This window comes from Euprymna scolopes, chromosome 33, assembly GCF_053919585.1.
Source record: "Euprymna scolopes isolate OS-2025 chromosome 33, ASM5391958v1, whole genome shotgun sequence".
Taxonomy (NCBI): Eukaryota; Metazoa; Mollusca; class Cephalopoda; order Sepiida; family Sepiolidae; genus Euprymna; species Euprymna scolopes.
The window spans coordinates 56,940,413-56,967,090 of NC_136514.1; the positions used below are offsets into that span (position 1 = coordinate 56,940,413).

General features: G+C 34.6%; 2 protein-coding genes across 3 annotated transcripts in view; one reads left to right on the top strand and one right to left on the bottom strand.

Annotated features, from left to right (window-relative positions):
• Positions 1-13,554, bottom strand: part of LOC145258229 (exocyst complex component 7-like) — a 79,159-nt gene extending 65,605 nt beyond the window's left edge. The window contains exons 1-3 of one of the 2 annotated variants that reach the window (XM_080116182.1): positions 13,299-13,554; positions 5,412-5,577; positions 2,422-2,506 (exon numbers count right to left, since the gene is read on the bottom strand). In XM_080116182.1, the coding sequence (XP_079972308.1) occupies positions 2,422-2,506; positions 5,412-5,577; positions 13,299-13,364 (317 nt within the window). In that variant the 5' untranslated portion in view covers positions 13,365-13,554. The remainder of the gene's footprint in view (positions 1-2,421; positions 2,507-5,411; positions 5,578-13,298) is intronic. The other variant, XM_080116183.1, reaches the window with a different exon arrangement.
• A 730-nt stretch (positions 13,555-14,284) lies between these two features.
• Positions 14,285-26,678, top strand: part of LOC145258230 (uncharacterized) — a 45,639-nt gene continuing 33,245 nt past the window's right edge. Inside the window, exons 1-4 of the mRNA XM_080116184.1 lie at positions 14,285-14,703; positions 19,976-20,007; positions 24,255-24,348; positions 25,257-25,354. Coding sequence (XP_079972310.1) covers positions 14,640-14,703; positions 19,976-20,007; positions 24,255-24,348; positions 25,257-25,354 — 288 coding nt within the window. The 5' untranslated portion in view covers positions 14,285-14,639. The remainder of the gene's footprint in view (positions 14,704-19,975; positions 20,008-24,254; positions 24,349-25,256; positions 25,355-26,678) is intronic.

The following is a 26,678-nucleotide window of genomic DNA, read 5'->3' on the forward strand; positions in this document are numbered from 1 at the left end:
AGTTTCGCTTTTTATACGAAAAAGCCGAATCAACACGTGAGAAGCCAAAATAACAATAATTTTGTAAAATTCGCTGTAAATAAATCTAGACACGACCTGCGTTCCCAAATCCTAGATATTATGATCTAGGGGGAATATAAACACTTCTAAGTGATACTAATGACCCCGAGACCGTCGTCGAAAAAAGCCTTTTGGAGACATAAAGAAATGCGCACGCCGCATTTGCCTTTTATATATATAGACTAGTGGAGGGTACCCGGTGTGGCCCGGGTGTTTGTAGGTGTGTGTGGTGGGGGTGGGGGTTCAAAAACAACCCTGTTTTAAAAAAAAAAAATGTTGGCCAGGTGTTGACCAGGTGTTTGGAGGTGTAAAAGAAAAAAAAAAGTTTTAGTAGAAAAATAGGCTTGAACCCTGAACCTTTGACGTGGAGATGGAAACGAAATGGAAAAAAAAACCCCTGGGACCTAGCTATCTCGGTCACGAGAGAAGAGGAATGAAAAACCTTTTAATTTAACATTTATAAAATGAAATTAACAGGTGCGAAAACCTTAATTCGCATGATGTTTGACCTGGAAAAAATAGCACATGAAAGTCAGGCAAATTAAATAGACAGGCGACGCCCATTCGTAACTCATAGGTATTATCATTTAGACGCGATATAAAGTTTTAAGAAGGAATGAGCCGACCAAAAAGTCCAGCGAAAAAAGCCTTTTACAGACATACACAAAAAGCGAACATACATACGTACATACACACATTTTCGCTTTTATATATATATAGATTATTTATTGTCACATTATATTGGATCCAATATATAATGATTTAAAAAAGTTAAAAAAATAAATGAATAAAAATGGCTTGTGCGCCACCACTAAGAATCAAAACCAAAACGTTTAGCTTATGATTTATTTTTTCCTTTGACGTTAATGCCTGAGCTATGAAGACATATTTGGTGCTAGGCTAAAAATGAAAACATGAACCAATAGCTATTACGTTGCCCATGCATATTTGTAATGCCATCATTCGATCTTCATCTGGCAAATTCCATTTTTTGTCATTTTCACTGGCTAAAACCCAAATACAAAGTTTCGTATGGGTTTGAATACCATATATATTAAGTTTTATGTCTGTAGATCAAAAACTGACACAGGAGTTTGGTAGGCAATTTTTTTAAACGCATATATATATATATATATATATATATATATATATATACACACATACATAAATTATATATAGAAAGTGGTCTGTGCTTACTATAAGCTTTTTATGCAAGTATAAATCATATAGAATATCTGCATAAATATAATTACACATAATAGTCAACTAAAGATGATTATTTCATAAAAAAAACGAAAAAAACTAATAGGCAATTAATTACAATAAATGTTTAAAAGAATATGTAAATTAGCTAGATATTTTGCAGATGAATGCAATTCTACGACCCATATATAAAGTTGTATTTTCTTTTTAAATAAATAGAAAAAAAGGTTTTTAATATGAATATACATGCACAAAGAAACCCCAAATTTATAGGAATATAAATAGATATAAAACTCAATGTCTGTGTTTGCGTATTTCCTATAGAAAGAATGGTGAGAAAATTTACATAAAATCCTTTGTATTGTATGTGTATCCCTTTGTCAAATTTACCCAGGAAGATAATGAAAGTGGTCCTAAATCTTTAAGTACAACTCTAAACCCCCTTAAAATGAAATATGTATAAATTTTTTTGGAAAAGACAATAAAAATGGCCCTGAATTTCTATATTTTTAATAAAAAATTCTCAGCGATCTATTGGATCATTTTTTCTGATGTATACGTCATATAATATCCGTTTATACATCATATAATATCTGTTTATATAGCATTCTTTATTACTTTCATAAGTAAAATTGTTCAATTAATATACACATTTGTTGTTCCTTTTCTTCAAAAATTGTTTTCCCATTTCAAATTTTACACATCTTTTATCTCACTGCAAAAACTGATTTTTCAGGGGGAAAAAATTCTCCAAAAATGTAAATAATTTGATTGGTTTGATTGTTTTCTTAACAAAATATTTTTCAGGTTATTTTTCAGAAAAAGGTTTTAAACTTCAAGTTCTTTAAATGCATTCAAATATTTATTCATAATATTTGGTTCGATTGCTTTATTTTATGGCATATCAAGATTTTTTGGGTTATTTATTGCCAAAATAAGTAATTTAGGAAAAAATTATTTTCAAAATTCTTTCAACATTTATTCATAGCATTTGATTTTGTTGTTTTGTAGAGGAAAATTGTTGCTTTTGGTTTTAACTTTGCAGAACATGATTGAGTTTTGTAAAGAGAAGGAAAAAAACAACATCAACATTTCGTATGTTTTATGTCAGGGTTAGCACCAACTGAAACAATAAAAAAGTTTAACATTGAAACGTACCCTTCCTTGATGACACATTCCAAATCTTTAGCCACATGGTAATAACCTAACACATTATCCAACGTAGCCATCGTCTTGTCAATATCTGTTTCAGGGTTAAGGAAGAAAAGAAATGGTTTTTCTTGTAAAATCACAAATAGGCCTGCACAGTTACAGCAGACACTAGAACTGAGCAATGGATTGATCTGAGGTGCAGAAATTCATTGTCTCCTGATTTCCGTTTGCCAGATCTACAGCAGATGTGCTAATGGTTATATCTCATAGGATTAGTGAATCTCTCGACAAAGGCTTCCTTTCTAGGGCAATTGCTCAACATATCAAAGGCCTTCGATAAGGTATGGCATAAAGGCCTACTTAACAAGATTTCCAGCTACGGTATAACTGAAAATGTTTTCTCAATTATTAAATCATTTCATAATCATAAAAGTAGTGGTTGATGGGCAGAAATCAGAGGCCCACAGTATTAATGCTGGAGTCCCTCAGGAGTCTATACTGGGCCCAACTCTCTTCCTGATCTACATCAATGATCTCCCAAATCACATACTTAAATCATTCGTTAACATCTATGCTGATGACACGAGCATCTATGGCAACGCATCAAAGGCTGAAAATGACAAAGTTCTCTCTGATTCTCTCTCCTCTGATCTTGAGCGTGCGGTACAGTGGGGGAAGAGGTGGCTGGTTACTTTTAATGTGTCTAAAACCAAGCTTCATCCTTATAGCTCCTTTACATCATCAACGCTCTGATCCCCATCTGGCATCAATTGAGATGGATGGCTCTCGTCTTGGGGAAGCTCCATGTTTTGACAAACTTCTGGGATTGACCTTTACTCCTGATCTGAAATGGAACACGTACATCAAGTCTGTTGCCAAGGTCGCTGGAAAAATGGTAGGATCCTTCTACTGCTCTAGAAGATATCTCACTGCTGATGCAATTCTCTATCTATATAAAAGCCAAGTACATCCAAGGATGGAGATCTGCTGCCACATCTAGGCAGGAGCTGCTAAAAACAGCCTATCTTGCCTTGACAGAGTACAAAATACTTTGTGGCTTAGCGGGGGATGCCTTTTTCTCTTCCCTGCAATCTCTCTCCCACAGAAGAGACATTGCGAGCCTGTCTTTGTTTTATCGTTACTTCCATGGCAAGTGCTTGTCTGAGCTTCAATCTCTGGTGCCCCCCCCATCGCCAATCTTTCACGAAAAACACCTGTCTAGCTGAAACCACTGTCAATAATTTTCCCCGCTCTTTATCTGTGCCTAAATCAAAACGTAGATTCCATGAATAAAGCTTCTTTCTTAGAAGTGCATGCCTGTGGAACTCTCTTCCGTTTGCTTGTTTCCTACCTGACTACAACTTGGATGTCTTCAAGTCCAACATAAACAAATTCTTGATAAACCGCCCACTTAAGTAAGACATTTTATCAAATCTCCATTACTAGCGATTACTACGATATTATCCCATTGATTACTGTACACGCAATAACCTTTATCCCCGAGTGGCTTCCGGTCCTTGATAAGTGGTGACTACCATGTAAAAAAAAAAAGAAAAAAAAGACAAATGGCAACAACTTTATGTTTTAATTTTTAAAAAGTAATCATCACTTATCAAGGCTACTCAAAAATAAAGGTTTACAAGTTTGGTTTCATTGATTTGTTTTACAGCATATCAACACTTTTTAAGTCATTTAATGCCAAATGCAGTAATTTTGAAAAAAAAAAAAAAAAGTTTTATATTTCAAGTTCTTTATATCTTCAAATATTTATTTACCATGTTTGGTTTGGTTTGGTGATTTTGTAGAGAAAAATTGTTGGTTTTATTTTGGTTTTGCAGAACATGACTGAGCTTTGCGAAGGAAAAGGAACAAAAAGCATCAATGTTTGGTGAATTCAAGTCAAGATTGACAGTTGAATGATTATGAAATTATGAGAGGATTTAAAAAAATGTTATGGCTGTTTTGCTTTTTGGTCTTCTTCAAGGAATTTAACTGATCCGTTTAATTAATTCACTAAAGTAAATTGCTCTCTTTCCAGAGTCTAGTGGATATAACATTCGTAAAAAGATATTCTAAAATTAATTCTAGCTAGACGTTGTGAGTTCAATCTAACAATTTGTTGCAATGGTATTTATCCTGATTAGCTTAAACTGGCTCCTTTCATCTGTACTATATTCTGAATTGTTGTAATTCATGAACAGTCATAACTTTCTTGCATATCTGTTATATCTTAGTTGTTTTTATTGTTACAATGGCAATCATCCTAGTCAGGTTGAGTCAGCTTCTTTGCTCTGCACTATATACTGGATCATAGTCATGCATGCATGGCAGTTCTGAGCAATGTCGCATGGAATAGCTAACCCATTCCAACCACTTGTTGATCCGAGAGTTTAGTACATCATTATACAGAAGATCAGTGCAACAAAATGCCATGCTTAGGTGTATCTGAATTTCTTTTAAAAATATAATCAATGCAATCTAAGAAGACTAGCAAGACTACCTGTTATTACCCAGGACAAAAGTGTAACATAACTTCTATCCCTCTTTCTTACTCTCTCCTCTGTTCCCCCCCCCTCTCCTTTCAATTCACTTTTCCTTCTTCACCCAGCCAATTCTACCCTCTCGACATACACACAACTTGAGTTGGTAAAAAGGAAATAACTCTATGAAAAAAAAAATCAGATTTTCTTCCTTTTAGTCAATGGTTGGAAAACAGATATGATAACATTAAACGATGAATGCATGCCTTGATAACATTAAATTATATAAATGACCATTCAACCCCCAAATAATGCCTCCTTTTCTTTAAATTTTAGATATTATATATCTAGGGTTACACCGATTAAAAAAAAAAAAAGTACCAACTTTGTGGGTGTTTGTTGTTTATTTTTCAAGTTTTAGTTGGACATACAGACGTTTGCTCTGTATATAATAGACTCCTTCCCATCTCCCCAAAAATGTGTTTCTTCTGGAAGGTAGATCAGGATAAAGGATACTTTCTTGACGTCTTCGAAGGTTTTCCGTTTCCTGGTACACAGGAACAATAGTGTTTTCAAGCTTCCGCAATCTTGTCTCGAAACTGTTTAGTATGGACAGCATATTCTGTGTGTTAGTGTTGCTTTTATTTAGAGATTCTTTGAGTACAGACAAGTTGTACATCTCCTATAAGAGAAAATAAAAGACAACAGCAAGATTATTAAATATTCAGAAGACAATATCACCAGGCAAGAACAAGATTAAAGTCTGATTCACCAATGAAGCCATACAAAATTTGATTCTTCTTTGTTATAATAGCAAAATCCGACAGTCAAATTGTTGATTTTTCATTAAAAAGCAATGCTAACTACATACTTGTCAATTTCAACTAAAAGCAATGTTACCTACTTACTGTATATACTTGTGTATAAGTCGACCGTGTTTACTTTTTATTTCTGTTTTTCCTTTTGTTTTTTGTTATTTTTCTTTTCTTTTTTACTGTTTATTGCTCTTCTTGGCAAGAAGATTCGGATTCAGTAAAAAAAAAAAAACAAAAAGAAAAAAAAACAAAAGGAAAAACAGAAATAAAAAGTGAAAACAGATAAACTTGTACACAAGTATATACGGTAATTGTCATCTTGCAATTAGTTAAATAATAGCAGACCAGCTGGCGTTTCCTGATCGTAAAATACGCAATGCAGATAATAATGTTATGGAGTCAATTCTCTACTGATTATTATCAAACATATAGTAAGAATTTAAAAAGTTATATACAATATGTGATTTGGGTACTGCTAGAAACGGAACTAGAACGTTTAGCACTCCAGGCTTAGTTAATAGTTATTTCTCCAACTTCGTTACCATCTGAGCTATCGAGAGATGAATTCAAAAAGTTAAAAATTAAGCAGCTTTGTATGTTTTAATTTTGAGCATACTTAAAAGTAATCATTTATATGACTTACCCTACCAAAGTCAATTGTTATTTTCAATTTTGATCCTTTAGCAGCAATTTTTGCAAATCAAAATCAAAAGTGTGCTACAGAATACCCTAATTATCAAATTTCAACTCTGTAGATCAATAATTCAGAGAGGAGTTTGGGTAAAAAGTTTTTGCGCGCACACACTGCTAAAGTCATTTTTATATATATGTAGAGATATATATGAAAATATTTCTGTGTGTTAAAATATTTTCATCTTAAATTCTATGCAATTATACAGAATCTAGAAACCATGCATTAATAGAATTCAGCATAATCCAAAGTGCACCTGGATATGCTGAAGAGTGTGCTGATCCCCTAGCACAATCAACTTGGCACTGATACACCCTGGGTGTGATAACAGAATCTGGTGCCAGCCCACAAGTCCAAAGAGATCCAGGCTTGGCTTCAGAAGGCATGCTACGACTTTGTACCTTTCTCTCACTGCCCCTCCTCCTACTCTGACCTGAACTGCACGCCTGTGGAACTCTGTTCCGTCTGCCTGCTTCTCTCCGGACTACAATTTGGATGTCTTCAAGTCCAATGTTAACAAATTCCTAATGAACCGCCCCCTTAAGTAAACACTTCAACAAATCTCCTCACTAACTTAATGTACTTGCAATAACCCTTATCCCTGAGTGGCTTCCGGGCCTTGATAAGTGGTGATCACTGTGTAAAAAAAAAAAAAAAAAAAAAAAAAAAAAACACGCTGGACTACTTCATTTGATCATAAATTGAGAATATTACCAACATGATCTCCAATAACACCAAAGTCAGCCTGATTGCCTTCATCTGCTGAGTATTAGCCAAGCTCCCGCTAGCGCTAGAGGCATGCTCCCAGTTCCGGACCCATATTGGGGCATTGATTGAGACTGAACATGGCTACATTGAATAAAAGTTTTAGAATAAAGCTGGAGTGTTGTTTTCTTTTATTGCTCTATCCTGTACTTTGCCCTTGAAATTAAGTTAAGGAGTAGATTAAGTAATTTACATAACCTAAAAGAAAATCTATAAGATATTTTTAACTACTTTATATTAACATTTATACCTATATAATATTCTGCTTGTTCGATCACTAGTTAACCTGTATGTTATGCTTTAAAAAAAGCCCAAATACAATTTTTGAAGACTAAACTGCTTAAAAAAGGCCAAGTTCACAAAATTTGGCTTTAAAAAGGCCAAGTTCACAAAATTTGGCTTTAAAAAGGCCAATATGCTGCCATACTTACCAAACTGTTTAAGCGTCGCCTTAAGGAGAAGTGCTTTCCATTACCCTGGAAAACCTCATCAGTATGCCCTGCATTTAAGAATTCAGGTGATAAGTCATCTCCCTCTCAGTACAGATTAATAAGTTTCCCGTGTGTTATGAGTAAGTTGCTGGAATCCACAATAAATAGAGAAGTAGTCAACCACCTCAGCAGAAATAACCTTCTTAGCGACACGCAATAGGATTTCAGTTCTGCTAGATCTACAGCAGATGTGCGAACGGTTATATCTCATAGGATTAGTGAATCTCTCGACAAAGGCTTCATTTCTAGTGCAATTGCTCTTGACACATCAAAGGCCTTCCATAACGTTTTGCATAAAGGCCTACTACACAAGATTTCCAGCTACGGTATAACTGGAAATGTTTTCTCGATTATTAAATCATTTCTCTCTGATAGGCTCATAAAAGTAGTGGTTGATGGGCAGAAATCAGAGGCCCACAGTATTAATGCTGGAGTCCTTCAGGGGTCTATACTGGGCCCAACTCTCTTCCTGATCTACATCAATGATCTCCCAAAACACATACTAAAATCTTTCGTTGATATCTATGCTGATGACACGACCATCTATGGCAACACATCAAAGGCCGTAAATGATGATGTTCTCTCTGATTCTCTCTCCTCTGATCTTGAGCGCGTGGTACTGTGGGGGAAGAAGTGGCTGGTTACCTTTAATGTATCTAAAACCAAGCTCCTATCTCTACATCATAAACGCTCTGATCCCCGTCTGGCATCAATTGAAATGGATAGCTCTCGTCTAGGGGAGGCTCCATGTTTTGATAAGCTTCTGGGTTTGACCTTTACTCCTGATCTTAAATGGAACACATACATCAAGTCTGTGACCAAGGTCGCTGGGAAAATGGTGGGATCCTCCAGAAGATATCTCACTAATGATGCAATTCTCTATCTATATAAAAGCCAAGTACGTCCAAGGATGGAGTACTGCTGCCACATCTGGGCAGGAGCTGCTAAAAACAGCCTATCCTGCCTTGACAGAGTACAAAATAGACTTCGTGGCTTAGTGGGGGATGCCCTTTTCTCTTCCCTGCAACCTCTTTCCCACAGAAGAGACGTTGCAAGCCTATTTTTGTTCTATCGTTATTTCCATGGCAAGTGCTCGTCTGAGCTCCATTCTCTGGCGCCCCCTCGCCAATCTTTTTCAAAAAACACCCGACTAGCTGAAATCACTGTCAATAATTTTCCCCACTCCTTATCTGTGCCTAAATCAAAGCGTAGATTCCATGAACAAAGCTTATTTCATAGAACTGCACGCCTGTGGAACTCTGTTCTGCTTGCCTGTTTCCCTCCCAACTTCAACTTGGATGTCTTCAAGTCCAACATAAACAAATTCCTGATGAACCACCCCCTTAAGTAATGACACTTTATCAATTCTCCAATACTATTACTACACTATCCCATTGATTACTGTACACACAATAACCCTTATCCCCGAGTGGCCCTTGGGCCTTGATAAGTGGTGAACTCCATGTAAGAAAAAAAAAAAAAGAAAACTGCTCAGTTGAGGGTGAAGGAATTAATGTTTTTGGTTAATTTTTCGATATTTGTCATCCGAGATGTCGAACTTAAAAATGATACCGATCTTGTGAAAATCCATTGTCTCTGTCGAACGTTTTATACAAACATACATTTAAACAGACAGGAGAGATTTATATTATAGATTAGCGGGGATACCCGACATTGTCCAGGGATTTGGAGTTGTATGTTTTTGTGTGTGTGTGTTCGGGGGAGGGAGGCTAAAAAATGTCCGGGAAGGTAGAAAAATAAACAAAACATAATGCCTAGTGGGGTGTGTTAGTATGGTTTCTCCCGACCTTGATCAAAATGGTAGATCGACCACTGTTTTCCGAGGGATCTGAAGTTGGGGAAGCCGGCGACTGACGTCTGCTGCTATTAGTTTCGCATAAACAAACACGTGAGAGGATGGAATAGTGTGAAGTCAATCAAAAGAAATCTAGATATGACATCAATTCTAAGTTCGGATGTGTCTAACTGATGAGCCCAAATGAGGGTTCGTTGACTGTCATGGCTTTTGTGTGCTGCGATGTTGTTTGGTTTTGGAATTTATTATATACTAGTGGGGGTACCCGGCGTTGCCTGGGTGTTTGGAGGTGTGTGTGTAGGGGGGGGGAGGGTAAAGAACTTCTTAAAAAATCGGAAAAACCCAAACAAAAAAACAGCCAATGAATGAACGGAAAACTTCTTTAAAAAAAATCGGAAAAACAAACCCTCTCCCCCCAAAAAAGGACGGCGTTGCCCGGGTGTTTTGAGGTGTGTATGTAGGGGGGAGGGGCAAAGATAAGCGAATTAATAAATCTGTTTAAACTTTTTCAAGAAATCGGAAAAAAAACTAATAAAACAGCGAACGGACGTAAAACGTCTTCAAAACAATCGGATAAACAAAAACCCAAAAAAAGGAAAAAAAAAAACAAACAAAAAAAAAAAAACAGCGAAAAGCGAAAAAAAAAATGGTATAAATAACCTCGTTTCAATATTAAATGTTTAAAAATCGAGAAAAAAGTATATCTGATAACTGGGATTGAACCTGAAATCTTCAGATAATGACGCTGTCACTTAACCCATCGCGCTATAGACGGGTGGATGAAAGTAGGTCGGTTTTTATAACATTTAAAACGAATTCAATGTACAACGTCTTTTGCGCGTATTGACGCCTGTGTAAAGCCATCTTGTCATGAAGATACCATTTTTTTTCATCCCTCCCTGTAAAAAAGTGAGCCGTTAAGGATGAAGGAATGAATGTTTTTGCCCAATATTTCAGTATTTGTCGTCTAAGATGTCGAGCTTATAAAATGAAACGATACCGAACTCGTGAAAATCCGTCGTCTCTGTCGAAAGTTTTTGCGAGACATACAAACACACAAATATTTTCGCTTTTATATATATAATCTCTCATATTCTGAAATCATACATATATATAATAAGTCTCCTGTGTGTCATGAGTATATATAATAAGTCTCCTGTGTGTCATGAGTAAGTTGCTGGAATCCATATTAAATACAAAAAAGTAGTCAACCACCTCAGCAGAAATACCCTTCTTAGTGACATGCAACATGGTTTCCGTCCTGCCAGATCTACAGCAGATGTGCTAATGGTTATATCTCATAGGATTAGTGAATCTCTCGACAAAGGCTTCCTTTCTAGGGCAATTGCTCGACATATCAAAGGCCTACTTCACAAGATTTCCAGCTACGGTATAACTGGAAATGTTTTCTCAATTATTAAATCATTTCTCTCTGATAGGCTCATAAGAGTAATGGTTGATAGGCAGAAATCAGAGGCCCACAGTATTAATGCTGGAGTCCCTCAGGAGTCTATCCTGGGCCCAACTCTCTTCCTGATCTACATCAATGATCTCCTAAATCACATACTTAAATCATTCGTTGACATCTATGCTGATGACACGGCTATCTATGGCAACACATCAAAGGCCGTAAATGACAAAGTTCTCTCTGATTCTCTCTCCTCTGATCTTGAGCGCGTAGTACAGCGAGGGAAGAGGTGGCTGGTTACTTTTAATGCATCTAAAACCAAGCATGTTTTGACAAGCTTCTGGGATTGACCTTTACTCCTGATCTGAAATGGAACACGTACATCAAGTCTATTGCTAAGGTCGCTGGAAAAATGGTAGAATCCTTCTACCGCTCCAGAAGATATTTCACTGCTGATACAATTCTCTATCTATATAAAAGCCAACTATGTCCAAGGAAGGAATACTGCTGCCACATCTGGGCAGGACCTGCTAAAAACAGCCTATCCTGCCTTGACAGAGTACAAAATAGACTTTGTGGCTTAGTGGGGGATGCCTTTTTCTCTTCCTTGCAACCTCTCTCCCACAGAAGAGACGTTGCGAGCCTGTCTTTGTTTTATCGTTATTTCCATGGCAAGTGCACATCTGAGCTCCAATCTCTGCCCCCCCCCCTCGCCAATCTTTCAAGAAAAACACCTGTCTAGCTGAAACCACTGCCAATAATTTTCACCATTCTTTATCTGTGCCTAAATCAAAACAAAGATTCCATGAACAAAGCTTATTTCTTAGAAGTGCACGCCTGTGGAACTCTCTTCCATTTGCTTGTTTCCTACCTGATTACAACTTGGATGTCTTCAAGTCCAACATAAACAAATTCCTGATAAACTGCCCCCTTAAGTAAGAAGCTTCATCAAATCTTCATTACTAACGATTACTACGATATTATCCCATTGATTACTGTATACGCAATAACCCTTATCCCCGAGTGGCTTCCAGGCTTTCATAAGTGGTAACTACCATGTAAAATAATATATATATATATATAGGAGAGTGAGAAATTTGAATTAGTGGCTAGATATTAAAACAAACAAATAACACCGGATGTTATAAAGCATCAAAAACAGATACACAGAAATCAGTATACAAAGTAGAAAAAAAAAAAAAAAAAGAATTAGTCTCATGAAAATAGAGCAAATATATATCAATCTATATATATAATTCGCTGTATAAACCTTAACTTTCCTCACCATAATCATATATTTAAATTTACTATTTGGTGTCTAATACCTGTACTGATGAAGGAACTTCATTTTAATAATAAAAAAAAAAAATTGTATTGCCTCAGAAATGACTGTGCACAAATTGCTTCTTTTTTTTTTAACAAGGGAGTCAGCACTTATCAAGGTCAAAGGGCACTCGAGGAGAAAGGCGGTCATTGAGACAACATTGGATTTGAAGATGACCATGTTGTAGTCAGCTAGGAAGCAGATCAGTAGAACAGAATTCCACAGGGGAGCAATTCTAGGAAAGAAGCTTTGTTCATAGAATTTGCATTTGGGTTTTTGTTCAGAATTCAACCTAATTAAAAAAAAAAAATACAGAAAAATCTTTATGATGTACCCATCACGAAACGATAATTTCATATTCCAAAAATCACGTAAATTGATGGAGTAGTTTTATTTTTAACGTAGAAAATCAAATTTTAGGAGGAAGGAAAAAGGGGCTGTCTCACGTTCCTATCTCGAAAAAACAAAACAAAACAACGGTAGATAAATCCACAATAATTCCAACTCGCGAGATCAGTTTTGTAATGCAAACGATTTCACATTAATCCCTCCTCCTGCTTTTCGCAGAGATTACTATATTGTCCTTTTGACTACTGTATACTCTTTAACCCTTATCCTTGAGTTGCCTCTCGGCCTTGATAAGTGGTGACGCCTATGTAAAAAAAAAAAAAAATCGTTTTAAAATATCTTTATAAAGTAATCTATTTGATCATTTTATATGATTTTTGGAATATGACATTTTCGTTCATACACCATAAAGATTTTTCTGTATTTTTTTTTCTTTAGGTTGAACTGTGGACGTGCACCAACATTTGGTCAGTGCTTGTTTGTTGCAATAGCGTTTATTGAATGCAGTAAAGTTTCGATCATAGCATCCTCCAGCCTTCATCAGGTGTCTTTTTGGGGGATTTGTTTTTACATACAAGTTCGAATAAGATATTTATATTAATATGGAATTTAATTTAATCAACAGGGCTACAACATTACAAACATGCATAGACGATTATTGATTATGAGAGATTAAAAAAAAAGAAGCGTATTTTTTAGGAAAAAGAAAAATATAAACAAAAACATAGGTACAAACAACTCTCACTTTTTCCAACTTGCTGTCTATGTCAGCCTTTAGCACTGAGATGTCGTCCGTATCCATGATTGGCATGTATTTATTTTTGGACGTAGGTATATCTGCAGATATCCCCGCACACCTGGCACCACAGTAACCTCTTCCGATCGAGGATAGAATGGATGGGCGCCACCTTTATTTTCATTCGACTTGCATCCCTCCTCCTGCTTTTCGCAGAGATTTCCTCCTACTTTCTATGTTATAACTACTAATACTACTACAATCCAATAACCATTGACGAATGTCGTTACATTGTGATAAGTATTATAAAGATAAATCAATATTAAAGATAAAATTATGTGTAATAAATTTAATTTTTAAATAAAAAATAGCACTTATATAGATCAGTCTTTATAGCTACAAATATTTGCTCGATAATAAGATACGACACTAGCAGACAATGTAAACTCGGGTTCCTGAAACGAAAAACGGAAAAACTCAATGATCTAGTTATATTGCGTTTGATTTTGTTTTATTTTATTTTCTTTTAGATATATTTACATAATTACATTGTATTTTTTAAAAATAAATTATTGGTTTTTATGTTGTAATTATTGTTTTCTAGTATTAGTTTTAAGAAAGTTTATTTATTTTTAAATTTTGAAAAATACAATACAATCAATATTATTGTACTCTTTTTCATATAATTGAAAAATAAATAAAAAATTCTAGTTATTGGCAAGTAAACCATTCCTGGAATTTCTATATTAATTAAAAAAAAAAAATTAGGTTGAATTCTGAATAAGAACCAAACAAACTGTCTCCGTGAAATGCAATCATTTACAAAAGCAAATAAACCGTGGGCTAAACTTAAGATGTTTTTGTATAATAATACTATAAACAATTACAAAAAACAATTAAAAAATGTAACAATGTAAATATATCAAAAGAAAATAAAAATTCAAAGTAAATAATTCAGGAAAAAAGTAAATAATTCAGGAAAGTTTTTTTTTAATGTATTTTTCGTTTTCCGTTTCAGGAATTCAAGAAGTTTCATTTTATATGTCGTTACCTTCGACTGTGGTTGCAACTCGTTACCCAATTTTACCGAGGTAATATCGGTAACCATGGGAGCTAATCTATACAAGTAGTCACTATTTTGATTACATTACCTTAATTTTATTTTTTTATGGCTTTTTAGTTAACTTTATTAATTATCACGGTTTACAGTTTAATTTCCGGCATGTCACGTGGTTAATAATGGCTACCTCGTTAGCCCCTTCTCAATATTAACACTTTAAATGAGACGTTTGTTTTTGTTTTCATTCTTATAAATCTAATTTTGAGTTCTGCAAAGACAACCTGGTAATCATGGGGCGAAGATCTATCAATACCACCAAGAGTGGGAAGTATATGAATCCCACTGACCAAGCCAGTAAGTACAGAAAAACAATGTTTTCATTCAGTTTCGTATGCGTGTGTAAATTAAATAAATGTCCGTCTCTTTTGTTATTATTTCTTGTGATGGCTATGTATAAATATATAATTTCAATGTTATGACGGATTTATGAAGCATATGAAAGATGTTGTTTTTTTTTTTCATATTTAATATTTTATTTTTTGATATTTCAAGCCGTCACAAAATGTAGCGAATTGAATTGGTCACAAAATGTAGCGAATTTTTTTTTTTTTAACATATATAATGTCGGTTTTACCTATTGAATTGAACAGTTGGTACTCATGCAGAGAGTGATCCGTGCTAAAATAATAACGTTATCATTTAGAAGTCCATTCTTAACATGGGGAGGGGAAGGTGTTTTGTACCTATTCTGTACTTTAACCTTACAATTGAATAAAAAAAACAAAACATAAAAACATATCATAAAACTTTAATTAAACTTGGGGTATACCAAACTTGGAAATACAATTTTAAAAAATAACGCGGATCACTCTCTACATTAGCACCGAACAGTTGGAAATGTGAGGCTTGTAATCGTGCGTGTGCTCCCCTCAAAAGCGGCTTAGATTAACCACAAACACATGCCATGACACACACAAACACACGCCATGAGCAGAGGGCGCAAAAAAACGGAATCAGAAGTGAAACCAGTTTAAACACACAAATTTGTCTGCCATATGTGTGGCAGACTGTGCAAGTCAAATGCTGGCCTGAAAAGTCCTCTTCGGGCCCATGGTTTGGGTGTCCCTGACGATTAACAGAAAACTATGATGAGATTGGTGGGGAGCATTGGGATAGATAACGTCTGTAAAGACGAAGCAATTCGGAATTGTCCTATATATATATATATATATATATATATATTTTGTGTACAGAAAGTTGTTAGTTGAGACAGATCTTATCAAGCTCTCTTCAGCCAATATTCGTCTCCCACGAATATTGGCTGAAGAGAGCTTGATAAGGATACCTTAAACGGGCCTTATTATCGGGCTTGAAACCGACGGTACCAATGATCTGTCTCAACTAACAACTTTCTGTACACAAAATATAAATGCGCTCTTACAATTTGGATTTTCCTTTTAATTGAGCACTCTGCTGGAATTCTTTTTCCAAAAAAACTAATCATATATATATATATATTACCAAGGGAAACCCGACGTTGCTCGGGATAAATGTTCCACACTTCTAATACTTTTGTCATCGAAACCAGTGAAATCACACATTTTTCCCCAGTCAAATCAATTGACTGCCTGCTCTAGTCAGGGACACATTGCAGTGCAATGGGAACAAGCTCCACATGCCTCCCCATAGTGACTTAGTTCACAATACATTGCACTGTAGAGAACCTACTGTTGATTTTTATAAAATTATTTTTGGCCAATGTGGCCGAGTTGTCCCACTGAAAATTTACTTGCAAAGAGTTGCTTTTTAGAGGTATTAACCCCAACCTCCCCATGTTAAGAACGGCTTTCAAAATAAATACCCCAACCTCCTCATATTAAGAACGGCTTTTGGAATAAACACCTTTTGTATGTAAGTCTTCACGTCACGTTGACCTTATTTTTTTGTATTTGTGTAAAGAAGGTACCGTACTAAAATGATAAGGCTATTATTTAAAACCCCATTATTAACATGAGGATGGTGTTTTGTAACTATTTTTTACTTCACCTAACAATTTAATAAACAAAAGATATCGTAAGACTTGAAAATACTATCAAAGAATAGTCCCATACTTTCTCTGCATAAGCACCTTATTCATTTCGAACACATCCCTGTCTTATCAAAAAAACCCACTGTTAATTTTATACACAAGGGTCTTTTGCTTGTGCGGTGATAAAACTTCCCAAATGCACTTATGATGTTAGGTTTTATAGGGGTGTCAACTTTGATCAAAATTGGATTGTTATTTCTTTAATCAGATTTTTAAATTTTTTTTCGATTATCGATTTTCAGTACTTATCGTAGGTATTCAGATACAACCCATATCTAAGAATACTACCGGATACATAAAGTACATTTGTATGAATTAAAAAAAAGATCAGTCCAGTCATTTAAAAGTCCACAGACACAATAAATATTGGCCCAGCCATTTCAGAGTCCATAGGGAATAAACTCGCACAAAGTTCCTTTTATATTTTTATGTAGATATATTTTATACTATTTTATGAAGTTTCACACAAATGTACTTTATATATCTGGCAGCGTTTTTAGATAGGTTTTTTATTGGAATGTCTTTGAGTATGGATAATAAAAAAAAATCCGATGAAAGTAAGAATAGGTGATTTTGAATAAAGTTAGCACCTTATACAGCTTAAGATCACAAGTGTATTTGAGAAGTTTTATTACCACACAAGCGAAAAGGTCTGACACATATCATCAACAGTAGCTTCTTTTATATGATAGGGGCATGTTCGAAATGAATGTTTCTATTTAAAACACAGTTGAACCATAATACTAGGCTTTTGCATTTTAAACTTTAAAACAAGCTGTTATATAATAATATATATGAAAATAATTTTATAAAATCAATAGTAGGTTCTCCACAGTGCAATGTAGACTATAATGTATTGTGGACTATGTTACTGTGGGGAGGCATGTGAAGCTTCCTCCCAGTGCACCACGGTGGGTCCCCAACTAAAACAGGCAATTAATTAATTTGATTGAAAAAATGGGTGATTTCATGGATTTTGGTGACAATAAAAGTATGGGAGTGTGACATCAGATCTCTTTGCTAGTGTATATATATATATATATATATATATATATATATATAGGTATGATACTATAATTTTCGACATCCATAACAAAAAATATAAGTAAAAACTGAATCTTTCTGAATTTTTGAGATGAGGATTGGTTATTTGTATTATTTGGATTCATCGGACTACTGTTCTCATCTTGAGTGTGATTTTCACAATGTTTCGGTCAATGTAACCTCCAACCTTCTTCAGGTGTATCTTGTCGAAATCGGGAATTTGGATGGAATTTATTTACTTCATGGAGGTAGCATGCTCTTGTTCCATCAGCCATGACTGAATAGAGGTCCTAAGTAATTTGCAATTATATTTTTTGGTTGTCCACACTGAGGAGAATATCACTTTTTTACAATTGATTTTTCCAAATACTCTAACCACTGTCCTACGGATCCACAAGGACCTTTGGCGCAGTGGTTAGATAGATTACTTGGATATCCTCAGTGTTGACGACCGAAAAATACAATTGCGACTTACTTATGACCTCTATCCAGTTATGGCTGACAGAACAAAAGTATGCTATCTCCGTGAAGTAAATAAAAAGTGCCGTTCAAAATTCTGTCCAAATTCTCGAGTTCAACAAGATACACCTGAAGAAGTTCGATCAGATATACCTGAAGAAAATCACGCTCAAGTAAGAACAGTAGTCCGATGAATCCAAATAATACAAAGTAAAAACTAGTAAAATGAAATCAATTCATTGTAATTTTAACTCTATATTGAAAAGAAAGGATTAGAGTTTAAATCACATCTTTAGTTTACACTGAATAAAACGGAAAAAATTTAATTTAAATGTCACAAAATAACCAAAACATAACAAATGAGAAATTAACATGGTGTCGCAGATATACAAAACACAGATCTTATAACACTAGACACGACCAAAAAATGGTTAAATAAACAAGTAGTTGTTTTTAAAACAAATTAAAATCTATCAAAATCCATTATTCTTGAGCAATTTTTTTTTTTTTTTCCAAAAAGATAAAAGCCTGAATTTTATCATATGAAAACAAAATAATATAAAACTTTTTCTATCTTTAAATAAAATTTAAAATTTAAAAATTTCCAAAACCACGCCCTTAACCAATTTTTTTTTTTTTTCATCTAAATAAGATTTAGGATGCTTTGCTATAAGAATACGCAAAAATATTATAAGTACCTGAATTTCAAATAATTTCAATTTTTATGTTTTTTTTTTCTTTTTTTTTCTATAGATTTTCTTAGCAAAATTTAAAAAATAATTTAATGATAGTTTCAAATTAAGTCTGGAGGCCTTGATAGGACTAAATAAACTATATTTAGCCGTGTATTTTTAACGTTTGATTTGATGATTAAGTGAAGGGTTTAAGCGATATATGTATATTGTTGCCTACATAACCCCTGAAGTTAAGCAACGATGAGGCTGGCCAGTGCCAGATGGGTGATCATTTTGAGAATGCTAGGCATCGTATGTGTTGAAAACAACTCCTGCATCTAGTATCACGGTTGGGCCACCATAGGTGAATCAAAATCAACAAGAAATTGCCAAAGGAAATTATCGTATTTTTAGCAAAATGTACAGTTATTTATTGATTTTTTTTGTATCGATTCTTCAAAGCATTTCCTATTTAATGGTATATTAGCAATATTGGGATCACTAAAAGAAAATTATTAATTTATAAATTTATTTTTCAAAGATTTAAAATTCAAAGATATTTTTGCAAAAATAATGAAAATATATATATATATATATATATATATATATATTTTTTTTTTTTTTATTAACCTGAAAGATAATTATTATTAACATATTCAACAAATTTCACACTTCAAAGCACAAAAGATGAAAAATAAAACACTTCAAAATTCGGATTTTAAACCTTAAAATCTGATATGTGCACAGTTTTTTTTTTTTGTTTATTTGTTTTATCCACAATAGTCACCCTCCCCACAATACAATATATTTATTCAGTTTCGGCTAATTATTTTAAGCATATATGTATCCACAAATAAAGAAGAGGGGGTTGTAGACAAAACTATATCTAAATATCCATCTATCCATCCGTAGCCTTGAGCTCCTGTAGATGCTTTTATTAGTGAGGAGTTCTTTTTACAAGGTGAGGGTGCTGGGGACAGTCAGGGGAGGTGGGGAAGGGGACAGTAAGGGGAAACCATTTTGAATATATATCAATGATAGAAGATCACACACACACACATGCTTTCAAATTAGATCATATAAATAATGCTCAGTTAGTTATAAACATCCATCATCAATTTACAAATACCAGTAGCTCAATATTCAATGGAATAGAGCTGAATATGTATTTTAATGATTGAAGTCATTTTTCAGATCATAAAATTTTAAAATAGACATAAATATCAAAACTTAGAAGTTTTAAAAAGTAAACATTGTCTTGAAACAGCTGTAAACAATTATAATACTTTTGTGTATGCTTTTTATTTGGAAGATGATTTGAAAATATTTTCTTCAATTTGGCATTGTTATGTATTTGCAGGAAAAGAAGCCAGGAAAAGAGAGTTAAAAAAGGTAAACTTTATTTTTCTTTTAATTTATTATGAATGCGTAGGCATTTTTTTTCTACATATGTTTATCATTGGTTATATATGTGAATTATTGGTAATCTTTCTAGTGTCCATTATTTGGTATGTTTATCTGATCTGTTTTCTTTTTTTGACACCTGAGGTCATATAGCAATTTGCCACTTTTTTAAGCAGTCCTTTGCATTTCTACAAGATCTTTCTAGCTGCATCATTTTGGCAATAGGGAGCAAATGAGACAATATTGCATCATATGGTTCTCCTCTCCATATTTGCAGATAGTTAGGTCAGTTTTGTAGTCCTGATCTAGTCATAGCAATTTTTGATCGTATCATTCTTATTCTTAGGCAGTTGAGTGTTTTTCACTGGATCTAAAGTCCTTCTGAACCAGGAGGGAGGGCCTCAGAAGAGGGGATTCCTATATCAGTAGGAAAGAGGGGCACAGTCTTTAGTTATCTGATCCACAGCTATAGTTTGGTCTCTTCCTGAGATATTGTTAGGAGTTCAGTGTGATTGAGGAAGCTTCTTGGACTGTTGGTTCACATCTATGGAGAATATGGTATTCCTCACTGGTAGCTTATGTAATCTTTACTCGACTGGCGATTTCTTAGCTCACATCTGTAAGGTAGTGCCACTGATAAGATGTATGTTGTTCAGATTGGCTTGGAGACAACCAATTATTAAGTGGCAGGTATTGCTCAATGATGATTCTATTTTTTGACATGGTTGACATCTAAACACGACAAACATACTCTGCAAAGGAATAGCATAGGGCCAAGACAGTATGTGTTAGTGTATGTGCTGTGGCTACTCACTTGGAGTTGATCAGTTTCTGTAGAATGTTGTTCCAGGAGCTGATTTTCACTTTTGTCTTTTATTTATATTCCTTGAATGAGAAGGTGCGATCTAGGGTTATGCCAAAGTAGGCAGAATTAGTACGACTCTTAAATCATGATGTTTAGGAGTTGGTTAACCTTTTAATTTCTAAGATGGAATGAAAAGATTTTATTGTTTGCATGCAGGTGGTTACTCTCATGGTAGAGGAGTAGCTCATCTAAGGCTAAGGAGTTGAGGTTTGTTTCTACTGATTCAAACATACTCTCTTGGAATGTTATGCAAAAGTCATCAGCAAAGATAAATCGCTAAGTGTTCTGGTTCATACGTTTGTCATACTTATAGATGCTGTACAATAATGGAGCCAGTACCCTACCTTGAGTTAAGCCATTCTTTTGTTGGTATCAGCAACTTTGTTGTTTATGATAGTAAAAAAGTGCTTGTCCCCTCCCCAATGAGGTCTGTAGGTGCCGGATATTTTGTCAGCTTCAAGATGTTTTTCAGAAGGCAGTGGTTTACAATGTCATATGCAACTGACAAATCAACAAAATGACTCCTATTACAAGTCCTTTCTTAAACCCATTTTCAATGTGTTGAGTAAGATTCAGAAGTTGTGGGTTTGCCAGGCTGGAATCCTGCTTGTTGGGATATGATGGTTAGTTAAGCAACTGAGGCCAACCTGTTCAGAATTAAGCACTCTAACAGCTAAAACAAGTTGCATAACAGGCAGATTGAGTAGAAAATCTTTGCATGTTTGAGAAGAGTGATGATTTTGTTTTTTATTCGGATCTGTGGAATGTTTTTTGTTAGCATACAGTTGTTCATCAATTTAAAGATCCATTTTCGTGGCAGACGTCCAAAGTACTTAATCTTCTCTGTGAAAATATTATCTAAGTTGATGGCTTTACTAGTTTTAAAGGCACTAATGTCAATGCTGGCTGGCAATCCAATTTTTTTTTTTAGGCCTCTTGATTCCTTGGGGAACATGGGGCCGCAACAACACTCCTCCAACGGACCTGGCTCTGGCCTGTCCTTTTTGGTTCGGCCCATGTCATTCCAGCAACCCTGGTCTCAGCCTCAATGCTTCTTTTCCCGGAGGCTTTCACCCGCTCGTGTCATGAATTCTACTAGAGAGGACCCTTCCCGGACCCAGAAGTCCACAGATGATGTCGTTGCGGTTTCTGTAACTTTCTTTTACAAAATTGGGTTGTTGGCCCTATTCTAACCCCCAACCTGGTGGACCAGTGAGTGCTCTTAGTCTGATCTCTACCCTTCAACCTGTCTGACTTGGGTGACCCTACCAGGAGACAAATCTCCTGCCAGCATAGCTATCTAGGTCCTAGAGACATGCAAGCCCTTCTAACCACGCCAAGGTTGCACTCGCTAGGGGGGGGTCAATTCAGTGCTCTGGGAGTATTGAAGTCTGCCTATGTTTGGTCTTTGCTGTTTGGTAGTGCACTTTCCATTGAACAACAATTGATATGCAACTTGTTTGCTAGTGATTCGAGTAATAGTGCATTTTGTGAACCGGACGTATGTAAGCATCTGTTCAGGTTTGCCAGAATATGTCGAGCGCTGATCAAATTGATCAGTCAATCAAAAAGCAACAACAAATACGAATGCAATTATCCAATGAGAAGCTGCATAATTATCAGACGACTTTTGATAAATTGTAGAAAAAAAAAAAAAATTTACATTCTTAAAACTTGTTAAACAATTTTTGCTTCTTAAAACTTTTCATAACATTATCTTACTAAAAAAAAAGAAAATGTTTGAAAGTTCCTTTTGAAAAAAGTTACAAGTAAATTGTATTTTTTTTTTTAATTTCATTGTTTTTCATTTATTTCTTCGCTAAATGTTGTTTCCTACCATTACTGAATGGAGGAAACTAACCCTAAATCCTACCCCCTCCATTTAGTTTTTAATCATGTTTAAAAAAAAATGAAAACTTACAGTAGATTGTTACTATATATATATATATATATATATATATATATATATATATATATTCTTTTTTTTATTGTAATTCATATCCAATGAATGTTGCTATTTTCTGTTTTGTATCGTTCGTAAGATTTGCTCATTGACGCTTGGCATAAGCTAGCAGTTTATGTCAAGTTCTGGGCAAACCCAAGTGGACGTTTACTTATGTTCAGTTCACGAAACAGACTAGCACTAGCAATAGTATACTGTTGATGCTTTGGAAAATGTGAAAAATGGCTTGAATTACTCTGCTGCAATATTAAAATTTAAAAAATCAAAAAAAAAAAAAGAAAGACATCTCACACCACGATTCGAACCCAAAACGTTTAGATAATGAGGCCGTTCTCTAAGCAACTGAGCTAAGACGACGTCCACAAAATTAGGTCGTTTTTTTTAAATCTTTAAACTAAATCAGGTTCCGACGTCATTTGCGCATGCGTAGAACCGAACTCGTCATGAGAGGACGGTTTTTGCTGACCCCTCTCCCCCTGTAGAAAACTGCTGATTTCAGGGTGAAGAAATTAACGTTTTTGGCCAATTTTTCGATATTTGTCGGGTGAAGGTTGGAACTTTAAAATGATACCAATCTGGCAAAAATCCGTGACCTGTGTGAAAAGTTTTTGCGAGACATACAAACACACATACATACATACAAACAAACACACATACATACACACATTTTCGCTTTTATATATATAGATATACAAGCGAAAATGTGTGTATATTTGCTTTTTGTGTATGTCTAAAAAAAGGCATTTTTCCGAGAAGCGATCGGTCGACTCGCTTCTTCTTAAAACTTTTTATATCACACCTAAATGATAATATCTATGAGTTAACAACCGGGGTCGCCTGTCTATTTAATTTGCTCAACTTTCAAAAGATAAATATCGGCGATTTTTCGATCGCCGCATGTGCATTAAGCATTTTCGTATAAAAAGAGAAGCGAACAGACTCGCGGTAAATAAAACACTGTCCCGCACTCAAAGTTGACGTCATTAAGTCGTCAAAAACGGGTACCTGCCGTTAAACGTTGCACTTTTTTTTCACACTTTATTATTTTCTAACTGCACGTCAAGACTTTTTTTTTTTTTAAAAACACCTGGCCAACGATTTTTGTTTTCATTTACCCAAAAACGCACACACCTCCAAACACAGGGGCATTGCAGGGTACCCCCCCCCCCCCGTTCCTCTGTTAGTATTATAGAAGAAGATTAAAATTAAAGAAGATAATCCACAACAAGAAGCAAGGGAGATCACTCTAAAAACGTAAAGAACAGAACGCTTTTTTGATCTTAATGCAAAGGGAGACAACATACCATGCATTTGTGTCGGATGTCTATAGAAATGTTACAAACATCCACAATTATTTATTCTTCAATTTTTAATGTAATTTTTTTTTTTTTTTTTTTTTTTTTTCAGAACAAGAAGCAACGTATGCTTGTTCGACAAGCAGTGCTCAAAGGAAAAGATCCAACGAAAATCCTTCAGGAAATGGAGATGATAGACAAAATGGGTGAGTAAATTTTTGCTACATGATATAATGTGTCTAAATAAGGATTATACCACAACATGATATAATGTGTCTAAATAGGGATGATACCACAACATGATATAATATGTCTAAATAGGGATGATACCACATGATATGTGTCTAAATAGGGATGATACCACATGATATGTGTCTAAATAGGGATGATACCACATGATATGTGTCTAAATAGGGATGATACCACAACATGATATGTGTCTAAATAGGGATGATACCACAACATGATATGTGTCTAAATAGGGATGATACCACAACATGATGTATATAATGTTTAAATAGGGATGATACCACAACATGATATATATAATGTGTCTAAATAGGGATGATACCACAACATGATATATATAATGTGTCTAAATAGGGATGATACCACAACATGATATATATAATGTGTCTAAATAGGGATGATACCACAACATGATATATATAATGTGTCTAAATAGGGATGATACCACAACATGATATATATAATGTGTCTAAATAGGGATGATACCACAACATGATATATATAATGTGTCTAAATAGGGATGATACCACAACATGATATAATATGTCTAAATAGGGATGATACCACATGATATGTGTCTAAATAGGGATGATACCACAACATGATATATATAATGTTATAATAAGCATGATACCACAACATGATATAATGTGTCTAAATAAGGATGATACCACAACATGATATGTGTCTAAATAGGGATGATACCACAACATGATGTATATAATATGCCTAAGTAGGAATGATATCACAACAATCATGTTTATCAATTATTTTTAATGACATCAGAACACAAGTTGCAACAATAATTTGCAATCACTTTGGATTTTGTTGTGTTAAACCCATCTTTTTAATTGTTTTTCTACAGAGTATGACCCAACTCAACCTCCAAAACTGAATGAAAAAGTCCTCAAGGATAAACGAAAAAAGCTTAAAGAAACATTCTTAAGAATTTTGAAACTTTATGTAAGTATTTATTACCTTTGCCAAGGAGGTTATATTTTTGTTTATTATTGTGTTTGTGTATAGCCTAGGGTCAACATTGTTTGACCAATTGTTACCAAATTTGATTGAAATGTTGGTGATGATCTAACTTAAAACTGATTTAATTTTATGATATTCATGTAGAAAGTCATGATTGTGGAAAGGTGAAAGTCACATTATTGCCTGTAACTTCTGTTCATCATGTTTGTCCATCGCTCATGAAGATGGCCATGATCATGCATTTGTTTTGTGGGTCCGGAGATGTTTCATCAGTTCATTAACGTTCATCCATGCTCTGAAATATCTCCCATGTATGGGACATCTTTGGGATGATTCTTTAGCAGATGTGTTGATTGTTTTGTCTTTTCTGATTTTTTGTTTTATTTTACTTCAGTCGAAGTTCTCAAAAGTCAAGGGGCCCACAACCTGGGGCTAACACTTGGAGTCTATATGAGATACATAGATATTCGAATGCTCCACTTAAGTTCTTTATTTCTCAAACACTGAGTTAATAAAGAAGTGAGCACATAATTTTTCTTCTCCCCATTTTTATATAGTGTATTATATCTTTTATTTTGGTCTCTTGGTCTTACAAAATTCCAGGACAAGAATTTATCTAGTCTGGTGGAGTATCCAGTTTCGTTCTGTTACTTGAGGTAACATCACTTGGAGAAGGTCCACCATTCCTCGAAAAAGCTAATATGGGTTAAAGTGATTCCTCTTGTGTTCTTCAGTGTGTGCAGATTGAGCAATCATGGCCTTTTTGTAGCTTACAAGTGTGCCAGGAACATTTGTCCAACTTTATTGGCTATGATATGGACCAAATATCTAGTCTCTATCTTTAACACAGAGATTAGCTATTTGGTCCATATCATAGCCAATGAAATGCAAGGTCTTATGACTTTGATCTTGCAAAGTGTTGTTAAAGTAAAAAGATTTTAAATATCATGTATGGATCTGAAACTCTTAAAACTCTGAAAATAACCACAATACATTTCAGTCATACTATCAGGTTTATAATCTGTGTTCCTTCAATAAGAAGTTCACTGCAGTCTGGCTGTCCTTATGCTAAGTCTCCAGTGATCATAATTGTTGGGATTGTCTGTGTCCATTTGTCACTGTTTAAGTTTTCGCCTAATAGTTTCTTTTCAAGTCTTAAGGCACTCGGTTTTCTTTTTGCTGTTCAGTCTTAGCTCTCTGTAAGTATTGATATATAACTTGCTGCTTTCTGCATGCTCGAACCAACAAAGATAGTTTATTAGGACATCAATTTTTGAGGTAGCCAATTTCTTAAGTAGAGTATCTG